This window comes from Clavelina lepadiformis, chromosome 3 (genome assembly GCF_947623445.1).
Source record: "Clavelina lepadiformis chromosome 3, kaClaLepa1.1, whole genome shotgun sequence".
Taxonomy (NCBI): Eukaryota; Metazoa; Chordata; class Ascidiacea; order Aplousobranchia; family Clavelinidae; genus Clavelina; species Clavelina lepadiformis.
In genome coordinates, this window is record NC_135242.1 from 7,064,859 (window position 1) to 7,077,292 (window position 12,434).

Sequence of the window (12,434 nt, forward strand, 5' to 3'; positions counted from 1 at the left end):
GCTTAACCAAGAATGATACACCTGTCTAAACATTCAATTGCATCTAACTGGAGAACACACAATCGCTTATTAAAATGCCAATTGTATAAATTATTACAATTTACTATCACGACCGCCACAGTGCAACGGTACTGCTCCCCTTTGACTGCCAATGCATAGGCCTATCACACAACGTTTGTTCCACCCCTCACCAAAGCTTTCTATCAAACCAAGTCCCTGGAAAGTAAATTTAGGTTAGGTTCAAGTTACTATTTAAGCTAGGTTGGAAGATACCCTTGTTAGCTTATCTTTACCTAATTTACCTTTAAATTATCTAGCTCTATGTTTGCATGCGGCTAGAATACTCATAACCGTTTGTCCGCCGAAAGGTTTTACTATTACAACAGAAATAGTTTATAACAACTCTTTTTTATTATAGTTGCTGTGCACTTTCCCAATAATACAATTAACCAAGAACATAATAATACTACCGCTTATAAATTGTCTATTGAGTTGCAATCACCATGTCTAGCTTAGACAACTCAGCTCTTGATTTTGATGATTCACTTGACTAACTCTGCTCGCTGGTGGAAGTGTGACCTTATATAACGTGAATGTGATGTCGGGAGCATAAAAGAAATAGATTTCCAACTTGAGCCGCAATGCGCTTTATCAAAACGGAAATGGTTTGGACTGTTGGACTCGACGATTTATAGTTTAGGTGTCACTTCTAACTACGAATCTTTAATGAAAGGAACTAAGTTTCAACCAACGCTGTTCATTTTAGAATGACAATGCGGTTATTAATCGTGCAGAAAACATGCTTAGCGATTAAGTTGTCAATCACACAGATAGGGGTTATTTCGAATTCGGCGAGTTCATAATGCAATGAACATAACATGTTATAAATAGGATGACAATTTACAAGGTTATCTTAGTTACTTAGTACAATGAGTTCAAAAATGCAAGGGAGATAACATGTTTACGGAATAGATTGTCAATCAACTATTCTTCGATTGGTTAACAATTATATCCTGAACTGAGTATGAACTTATGGCAAGTATGACGCTATGCAATAATAGCGCCGTAGATAGAAGATACGTAATTATACCGTCACAACTTGGAAGACAATGGAAACAGTTCATCCATAGCTAAAGCTTACATATTGGGACATGGATAAACAAACCGTGTTAAGGTTATAAGAAGCAGGCATTTCCAATAAAGACTTCTTACCACAATAGATGCTGGAAAACAACCTGGGAACGTACTAAAGGGAGTGTTCCCACGAAGTTATTCAGAGCAAGTTTCCGAATATCAATCGACTGTTTAAGTCTTTATCAAAGAAAGAAAAATTTTATAACCTTCAATCAATAACTATAGAAAACACATTTGCAAGAAATGATGTATACTGGTATTAGAAAAAACCACCCAGGCCGCTGCAGGTTATCAAGAAACTCGTAACTTCGAACGCACGATTTGTTCGAGTGAAATAGTGGCAGCCTAAAATTGTTCTCATGTCCGATGTTACTTCTATGGTAGGCAGGAAACCTTGCTTATCTTGAAATCCTTCGCAGAATTTTCGCGCAGTCGATCCTCATTCTTAATAGGCCTTCCTGGCTTGCACTATTTCCACGTAAGAGTTACAAACTTATGGCTTTTTAAATAAAAAAGGCGGTTTATGGATTATAATCTTACCATATATTCCCTAGAAATCTAACTAGTCTGTATACGGTAGATGCAGTGCCCACGGCGCAAGCTTCAAAAGATGAAATTTGGATACTTCAAACCTTTATAAAAATTATTTGTTTATGCAAGTGAATGAAAAGTCAAAATACAGACCAAGTAAACTGGTTTATGTATAGGGTACACACAGGTTACAACGTGGTGAAAATCGGACAATAAAGAATTTGCACTGGTCAGTTGCAGGTTTTTTATTCCGTCAACATTTCTTAGAAAGTTGCTCGCAGGTTTATATTTAGTTGGTCGCCACTATTTCAGCAGAAAAAATTGTGCGTTTATAGCTATTTTTCACAGTTTCTTGTTAACGTAACTTAAATGTTATAACATTGTAACCTGTTACAACCTAACCTACCTCCTAATCTAAATCTAACTCCAATAAAACCTTAAATAGCTAAAATCAACTTTTTGCATCGCCTTTCTCCTAACCTAACAGTATATTTTTAACAACAGGCTGCGTGACCTACTTACGGTGAGATAGTTACTCTCTTCTTAGTTTACGGCACAGGTATTTTTCTTGCCCTGCGATCGCCGATATCATAATAAATTGTTGTCGCCGAATTGTTGTCGTCGTTGAAATATCAAATACATATGTTATACATACTGACTTGTTAAACAATATGTTTCTGTTTGCATTTTCTCACAGTAACGTAGAAAAATGATAAAATAACACGCTATTATACTTCACCGGGATTGCGAAGGCCACGTGAGACGTGATTGAATACGAAACGTGCTCGTCAAATAGGTCATGAAAAGGTATTGCCTTAAAAAAATTTAAGTCTAATCTTAATTTTGCATTAACGAAATAAATGAGCCTGTTTGCATTTTTCTTATTCAATCTTAACCACCTTTTTATAACAAAACAACAGGTTGCGTGTGATCGTTTAACTTATACTTTCCATGAAAGGCCTCTTGCCCCAATTTACATAGGGATTGTCCTGCAGCTCAACAGTATAATGTAACGTCACTGGCAAGTTGGGAGCGGTTATCAGCTTTTTGATAAGGATTTCTTTCACACCAACAGAAGAAAGGTTAAGATAACAATAAATTCGTAATGGATTTTCAAATTATATAAAGTCGAGCATGGTTAGAGGCTACACAGTTATGGTGATTACGGTAACTGAACAAACATTGCATATATAGATAAGTTCGGAAAACAGATGCTTGTCTGGTTAAATGCTGTATGTCGCATTTATCATCAGAATGGAAAGCTTCAAGGAGAACAAAATCTCATAATTAAAGTATAAGATTAATGATACTGTACATATAAACGATGTGGAATTTTAGTAGTAAGTAACAGTCTGCACTTTTACGGGTCTTGCTTTTTTGCAGCAAAAATAGTAACAACAACACAGAACCACAAGACCTCCAACACTTGACAAAGAGGCAGAAAGAGCAACCTCTATACTTGAGCTTGCGGTGGTAGTTTCATCTATTAAACCGAAAAAAAGACAGGATTTCAATAAATAAAAGTTACTTTTTACGCGTGCTTATTGAAGTTTGACAGCGCTTGTAGATATACCGTTTATCAAGCCATTGTATAATGAAGGCCTATAAAGCAGCCTATAAGTTTACGCACAATAGGAGACACATCAACTTACCTACAACACGGCTTTCTGGAACATGGGTTGAATTTCTTAATAACCCTCCTGAAGCTAGGTTAAAACACAGAAGCAGGCTTAAGATCTTCAGCAACATCGAAACTTTCATTATCTGCATCATGCGCAACGTTCGGGCTCCAAATAACACTGATCCATCTCGTGTTTTCCTGAGGTTTTTAAGATGAAAAGAATGGAGGAAACCAACGACCTCCGACAAAAGAGAGTTCCGATTCAAGCAAACTTCAATTTAAATTAGTTACAAATTTGTCATATCCCACCAATAAGATATTGTTTTGCTTTGTTTTTAAGCGTCCAGTTTAAAGGCACAATTGTTTTAACGATTGACACAAGCCTTCAATAACACTACAAGATTTAAAACTAAAATGGAGATTTGATAAAAAATGTAATCCTATACGTGAAGCGTCGCCAGCTGCTGCGGTGTATGGTAATATCGAGCGACCTCCATTTCCCTTTACAATATAGCCCGCGACAAAACCACCGCGAATTCAAACAATTCATCTAAAATTTAAATTAGGTAAATGTTGACTCCTACTCCTACTCCTACATACTTTCAAATATTAGTTGGTAGAATGTAATGTTAAAAGCAAGTAAACTCATCTACAACACTTTCTTTTATTTAATTAGCGTTTGTTTGGTTTTGCTTGTGGTATAGTACAACTTGCGTGTCCTGGATTTAAAAGTATAGCGGGTTGTATACAAATACCCAACTGCGTGTGTATAGCGCTTTTAAACTACCTAGCCTGACAGATGCAAAACAAAATAAAATTTTAATATTTTTTGTGAGAAAAGTTGTCTGGGACATCTTTCTATACACTTCGTTTATATTCTACACTGAAACGCTTCACCATCCACAGTCTATTGGCTGTAAGAGCAAAAACTTACTCCATATCAGTGGTCTTCCGCCTTTTTTGTCTTGCAAAAGTAAGGTCTTTATTTGAAAATTGTAGTCTCACCGACCGGCAATCGATCAACCAAGTTTGACATTATTAACCTCAGGTCTAAAACTAAGGGGTTTGAAGTTTGAAGGCGTAATTTGTTATCACGGATTAGTGGCGTTCTTGGTTCAGTTTATCTCCGATTGCATTTCCAATTGCGTGTTTCACTTAATCAGGCTTTAAGAATAAACGCACGCAGAATATACATTTGTTCGTCAAAGGTACATAATAATCAGTGCTAATACTCGTGATAAGATATAAAAAAAACAAAGCAGTCACTGGCATCTTGCTCATTTTGCTTGAAGAGACGCTTTGCAGCCGACACTGGTTAATGAATTGTGGCGAGCCATGACCATATTTTTGCATAATCATAATAGGCCTACTACGTGTTTATTACATCACCACAGTTCACACTTGTTTAACTGCCGGATTAGTGTTTTGGTTTTACGCTTTCGCAGCAATTTCGGCAACATTTGTGTGTCGAAATTTTTTGATAACTGTTATTTGTTTTACTATCGTTAGTATTATAAATTTGGCTTGTGCTTTTTACAGAAAGTTACCGTCGTACCTTATACTTAGCCTATATGTCTGATATAGCCGGTCTACATTTACATTTCGCACAAAGGAATTTCAGGATTGATTTTTTGTTTCCTCACAAACTGTTTCAATACACTCGGTAAACTGACTATCCATTACAGCAGAAATAAATGTTTTAATTGTGTGCGTGTCTTGCACTTATCTCTCAAGTATCATGTATCAGTCAAAGCACCAATTGAGCCCGACCCGAGTGTTCAACCAGAGAGCCTGACTTTCGTTGATTGCAATCGATAAAATAATTACACGTATTTATAGTAAAGCAACAGTTAACTTGGCAGTGACCAAAAAATTTGTAACAACGTAGTTTAATAACTTTTTCATAACTGCATAGGTTACATTCTGTTTTTTTAACCCGATGTATAATGTTAGCGGATAGTTCAATATAAAGATGAACTCAAGACGCGTACGCTCCACACATTTATCAAATACTGTATATGCCTATTGGTAAATCCTGTGTTTAGGGTGGATTTCGTGACAATAGTATTTTAAACCTCATGCTAGAACCAACTGATACGGTGAAACAGTTGTCTCTAAGATTTAGCCTATTTTTTATTTTACCCTGTTTTGCTTTCATACCCCCTCTGAAGATATGTACAGTAGCCTACAATTCAAAGACCAGCTCTTCAATGGTAATAATGTGCTGAAAATAGAATGGACATACAGAAAGTGAAACCCAACACGCAAAGTATTGCCAGCAATTGCACTGCATGCTAATATTCCATCCACTTTATAAACACGTTGAGAATGTAAAGAAAGTTGTTTTTTCAAAGTGTTCTAATTGTTAGGTTACTGAATTATCAAAATTAATTACTTGATTATAATTAACATAATATTAAAGTTTATTATTAGAATGTTATGCTTAACTACATCTTGAACACGAGAATGGTGGCAAATTGGTACCGAAATTCATTCTAGCACAACTAATTTTTTCCCAATAAAATTGATATGTCTGTACAAGTTATCTAAAACTGTGTTTAATAGTTTCCAACAATCCAGGTAAAAGCAAAAAGCTATTTATTTTTAGGAAGAAATTCTACCCTGGTTAATACTGTGTAAACAATACATTTCATTATAGCAAACCATACTGAACAAAAGTGAAAATCAATAGGGCTACCGGCAAGTTCACGGTGAAAAAGGTTTGAGTTTATGTTACTCAGTCTTAATTAGTTCAGTTCCGGTTTGGGTTCAAACTAATTTAATACATTGGGTTCTGGTTCCTGCCAGTTCGGTTTCTCAAGAACATCCGCTCAAACAGGTTTAAAGGTTCTGACCCAGTTCGACACCTCGATTATCATTATTTGTAACTATAAACTATTCTAGATTTATGGTAAACTTGCTCTGCGGATGGTGATGCTTGTTGTCACTAACACTCAGGCAGCAGGCAGTGACACACTGTTCTTTTCACGGAATGCTTTAATGGTTATATTGAACTATATTAGCAACAGTCAGCGTATTACGATCCAAAACCTTTTTTGCGTATCTTGTGTCCATACTCACAGTTGTTTTCATTTCAACACAAGGCGTTTGTAATTATTGCACTATAGTATGTATTAAAATTAAACCAATGTCGCACTGCTCACAATCACTTTACAATAGTACTCGCATTTACACAATGCAAATGCAGTACATGCAATCACATCTTCAAGCAAGCGACATTAAAACCATCTCCGTGAGTGAGCGCTAGTCCTTGCAGAAGTGCTTGCTTTTTGTTGAGCGATTTTGATGACTCTAATTCGTACAAAGTGACCAAGTTGGAAAGTGAATTCTCCAATGCAACACGGTTCTAAACATATGACGTAATTTGAATAAAATTCAAGTTACCTTAAAACAATGGTATGAATGGTAAGCGCTTCGATGCAAGCAATAGAATTATTTTGCCCTTTCGTGCCACCGTCCTATCTTTCCTAAGACTACAAGCATCAACCAACGAAAAATGACTGTAAGCTACTGCTTGCATTAAAACACTTTCCAAAGTGAACAACGTTTCACGAACAAATGCTTCACTAGTTGTTTACTGACTGAAGTTAGTCCCTGCTTGGCGGCGTCTTCTTGTAGTTGAGCGGCCGTTTCTTGCACAGCAATCGCTTCCTTAAGTCGACAGAGGTACAGCAGACAAACGGATTTGTTATTCAGAGCCTATTAAAAAAAAGATCAAGAATGTAGCATCGTGTAACTTCAATCAGTTTTGTACCAAGTTTTCAATATTCTACCTCTATATTTGTTGGATCATGCTTCAAAACCTCCGAAAACTGTTGCAATGCTTCTGGCCAATTATTAGCACCAAGATAAAGAAATCCCCTGCGTAACACAAACTTGTCATGGGGCAAGTTTAAAAACATTTTTCAATATAAATCTCAAAGAACTAATATGTCATGATAAATTCCAGATTTAAAATAAATGGTGCATTTGGGACTCGTTGATACATTGACGGTATCCAATATAATGTTTGCGCTCTACAGCAAAGTAAAAAAGTGATAGAATGCCTGTGCAAGAGATGAGTGCAATTTTTACCGATTCATTTCAAGTTGGGTGCGATACTTTGAATCATTTGCAGCGAGCTTTTCAACTTGAGCAAAGCGATGTTGAGCTGCTCTAACATCACCAAGCTGAAGAAGCAATCTTCCAAGTCCGCTGTGAAGTGAGACTTCATCTCTAACAAAAAGGAGACAAACAAATCAATGCGTGAAATTCATAATTTAGTTGTAAAACATTTCGTTTATCAACATAAAACTTGTATCACTTCATTCCTCAAACTTGTGTCATTAAATAGTAACAGGAACATTTTAACAGTTGACTTTGCAAATGTACTCGTATTCCCATAGCCAGGTGACATTAACCTATTAGAATCGTTAACAATAAATATCATACTAAAAGCTAGTTGTGACGCATAAATAGATGCTCACTTGGATGACTGTGCTATGATTTCATCGTAGGTGGTTATGGCTGCGTGATATTCACGAAGTTGAAATAATGTGTTACCTGCAGAGAAGTCAAGAGACAATCAATGATAATAGTCTTGGTTTATTGATGTGGTAGACCAGATAGAGTGATGCTGTATGTCTGATTTACTGCACATTGCAAAGTTTTATACAGCAGATATAACTGACTATTTATAGAATGTACAGTAGAATAGATCCCATACCTATGTAATGAAGAACTTTTGTCTTTCTTTCATTCCACAGTTTCAGTGACGCATTTCTATCTTCTGCTTTTAATTGCACTGGTGTACCATCTTCACTTTTATTTGATTCAAGATTGTCAATTACCTAGAATTATTTTCAAAATTTAGTAATGGTCTGCAAATTTCAGACACCTGGCAAACAAATACAACACTTGTTTTAGAAAATTAGATACCTTATATATTCTTAATACTACATTGCTTTATTTAAAATCCACATTGAAAAACAAGTTGCCCTAATAGTGTAATGCACATAGACTATTGATAAGACTATTAATAAGTTCCCCCGACACACCAAATAGAATATTTCAAGCAGAAGTTACATTAAGAAATTACAAAGATAAGTCACACAAAAACAACCCAGACAGAATTAAACGTAATCCATGTCGTAGAAATAGAGTTCACACACTCAAAAGTAAAACGAGTCATGAGTTACGACCGCCGCAATCCAGGAGAAAATTTTTCAATGAGTGTTATAAAAAGTTTTCCACTGCCCCATGCGCATAAAAATCCAACTAAATGCGGAGTAAATTGACTTTTCATTTAAAAACACGTTCTGGTCTTCGTAACTATTATTATTATCAATCCAACAAAACTGGTAAAAATAGTATCAAAAATAAAGCATTGCTACCTTCTTACACACTGTTCGGATTGCATAGAACCTTTCCAATGCTTGGTACGGTTTATTTATATGTCTTGGAAAATCAGCATGCAAGAGCCTCAAAGAAAATGGTACCATTGAACCTTTTCGACCTAAAACAAATCTCCATGAGCCATACCTTTTCAATGTAGATGATAACATAAGTGTTTTAGAAACCCATAAAATTTATTGCGCAAAAAACACCAAAGATAACATGAAGCAGATAGATAGATGAAACATCAGCCATAATAACATCTAAATACCTGGGTAAACATCGGGGTAGAAACCATAATATAAGTCGGCTGAATCGAATGATCCGAATTGACTTAATTCTGTCTCGACCATTTCAAACAACTTCAAGCGAATAAGCAAAGCAAATCTGACATGCCACCACTACATAAAGTTGTTTATAAATAATTCATAATAAACTATACAATGCATACCGGCATCACAGTAATGTCATAATAGTCGCACGTTAGAGACGGTAACACAATAAAAAAACGTTTTATATTTAGAGTCCAGTAAGTTGCAGCGATAATCTTGGTAATTCAATTGAACACAACTATAAAATAGTCATATTTAGGTCATCTGGCATTGCATTTTACATTATAGAACCACAAAACTGGAATAAAACTGTATAAAATACTGGACAGTCACGTGAAACAGTACGCATATTTTCCACAGTTGAATGGCACTGTGCCATAACTTTAATTAAAAGTGACATTCACATCTTCATTTCAACTGCAAAAGTTTATTATGCAAACAAAAATTTTCACACCTGTACAGATTGTGGGGAGTGTGTACTTGCTTGGGTCGCCTTGCCAAAGCCTTGGCCCAGGTCAGTCAAAACTTTGCTACACAGGTCCACAGCAGCCCTAAAATTCCCAGTTGTCTGAAACAAAATAAAATTTATTATGCATAACTCCAAACTTTAAGGAAATAGAAGCTTATACCCATGAATACGGAATATTTTTAAAAGTTTACTAGCTAAATATAATCTCAGTAATAGCATATGTGTGTATATAAAACAACACTGGAAAAACTCGCCAGGCTTACTATAAGTTTTTCAAGGCCATTTTTGTCAAGAGTCACTGATTCTGCAGAAAGTGTGACACGTTTTGATGCCAGTTCAATCCCTCTATGCCTTGCAAGAATGGCCTTCACTGGATCACCTGCAAACATAGATACAGAATTACAGATATAGGCTCAGTGGCTTACGTAACGATTTAAATAAAGCATTAAATGCATGCATATATTATAATGTTATATATGACACCTAACTTTCTATGAAGTTAAAAATATGGCCATATAATTGCATTTATAAGTAAAAAACCTGTATTTAAAGATTGAAAAAACATGTTACGTGGTGTGGTGTGTTATTAACTTATGGTTTATGAGAATTATACTTACTTTTTACATATACACTTATTTTACAACATAACTTTGCATAATCTTCAGTATTTTTACCTAACGATTCACTGGTAGCAAGTCCAGGACGTGAAAGATGACTTGCTTCCAATTTAATTCTTTTCTGTGACTGTGCCACAGCAGCAAGCACTGCAGCTGTACTTTTGCCTGGTATCCATGCATCTTGTCTTCTATCTGTTTCACTTGTGCTTAGTGCACTTGAAAAGGCATCATCTAAATGAAATCTTTGTATGAAACCATTATATATACTGTATATTTTTGTGCGTGTATTGTAATGCAGTTTTAAACCTTAACTGTGTTTGCAAACCTGCTATGGTGGCAAAAGCAGAACTTTCGGTCTTATGATCAAAAGAGCTCGAGCCAGATGTAGAAGTAAACAACCCACTTGCCAGTGGTGCAGTTGATGTTTCTGTTGGTTCATTAATGACTTCTTCCTTTTCTGTTTTCTTTTCTTCCATATCTTCTAAACTGCTATTTTCCTTATCTTTAACTTCAGTGTCAACTGGATCGAGTGGTTTTGTTTCAGATGAAACTGGATGAAACGATGGAGGTGTGGAGAAAATATTTGTTTTTAAATCATTCTTCACTTCTTTTGGAGTTGGGCCGCTATCTTTGTTGTCATTTTTGCTTTCAACTTCATTATTTGCACAATTATTATCAGCTTGGAGCACTTCACTTGGTATTGCTTTGTTATTCTGATCTCCAGCACTGCCATCTTGTTTCAAGCTCTGATCGAAAGAAATGTTTGAAATATTGTCACCTGAATCATCACTAATTAAAATGGATGCCATGATATCAGTGTTATCCAGAGCAGACTGATCTTTGATTGGGCTTTTAGGTGGAGAAATGTTTTCCTCACTTTCGTCACTCTTATCATCTGCAATTGCATCTTTAAAAATATCTGACAGCTCATGTTTCATATGAATTCTTGTCATATCACTTGATGTGTCAAGTGAAAAAACGTCATCTGCTCGTTCGATTGTAACTTCAGGACGTGAAACATCGTTTTTGCTTGAAGAAGTTGTTGCCAACATGCTGGTAAAAAGGTCTTCAGAGGAAGATGTACTCTTAAAGATGTCACATACAGCTGGTTCACTTGCTGGTGGCATGTTTGAGATTTGGCTTGGTTCTACTGAAACAGCTTCAAATACTACTGGCTTTTTAGAAGATGAAGGAGGCCCATTAAAAATATCTGCTCCAGAATCGCCATCGTCGGCACCTTGGTTGAACAATGTGCATACTGGTAATGGTTCTGATTCATCCATGTTCAGAAATAAATCAAAAGATTGTATGGCAATGGCATTAATATAGGCAAAACTTAGTGTAATCACATTAACTAATACGGTAGGTTATAAACCTTGCATGATTATCCAAGACAGCCTTGCACAAATGTAAGCAACAATAACCTAATAGCCAATATAGATATAACATCAATGTTTCAGCTAATGTGGTGGAGCTAGGCTGACATAATGAAAAAATGAAATAGGTAGAAGATATAATAATCAATAATTGTAAAGCAAACAAAAATATTTTATATTCTATTAGGCCTATAGTCTTGCAGCACTTGCTTATGTTCACTGGCAAACTATAGTGAAAATAGGCAAGTGTGACACACATACGACACGAGATTCATTACTGTGCTGAATTCTTTTACATTCACCATCATTAAGGGTCTCTTTTACTTTTTCACTTCCACACTAAAATCAAGTATTGAGGAATTATCATGTCATAATTTCTTTGTATTATCTCACAACTCCATACCACTCAGGCGTTCAAGTCAGATGACTAAAGTATAAGAGATCTGATATTAAATAGAGCTAAATTGGCTGTTTCAACTATACGATAACCTATGATAAACTTAAACAAAGCTTTTTGCAATTTTGCAACATCGGCAAACGAGCACCGGTAAAAAATAGTAGTCACTTCGAAATTTAAATGCAATACGTGGTTTTGCATTTGTGCACTAGATCCTAAAAAAGAACAATGGCTTGCACAGCACAGCAAAAGAAATTTGTATATGGATTGTTTATCTTTCGCCGTTGACTGTGCGGAGTGTAAAGTATGGTGCTTCAGTTAATCTTAATATAGGCCTTCAACTGAATCTAACTTAGCCATTGCAAAGCAGACATACTCAAAAATACTGCACAATTGGGATGAACACTTCCTTTTAGGTTCCATAGTGATTGTACCCATCGTAATTGGGGTCTAGTAGGCCTATCTAAGTGCACAACTAGATGATGTCACAATTCAAGTAGCTGGAGTCTTGTTTTCGAAGGCATCCTATGGTTGCGCACTTGTAAGCTACGTCTAGTCTGTCC

General features: G+C 35.8%; 1 protein-coding gene across 1 annotated transcript; it reads right to left on the minus strand.

Annotated features, from left to right (window-relative positions):
* Window positions 1-6,392: 6,392 nt before the first annotated feature.
* On the minus strand, window positions 6,393-11,654 carry LOC143450296 (trafficking protein particle complex subunit 12-like). Its single transcript, XM_076950776.1, has 12 exons — window positions 10,424-11,654; window positions 10,156-10,329; window positions 9,745-9,860; window positions 9,467-9,580; window positions 8,952-9,081; window positions 8,680-8,801; window positions 8,013-8,136; window positions 7,774-7,849; window positions 7,382-7,522; window positions 7,081-7,168; window positions 6,890-7,006; window positions 6,393-6,653 (listed from the first exon to the last, which is right to left on the minus strand). Exons 1-12 carry the CDS (start codon window positions 11,379-11,381, stop codon window positions 6,504-6,506), a joined length of 2,310 nt encoding a protein of 769 aa, XP_076806891.1. The 5' UTR covers window positions 11,382-11,654; the 3' UTR covers window positions 6,393-6,503.
* Between the last annotated feature and the right edge of the window lie 780 nt (window positions 11,655-12,434).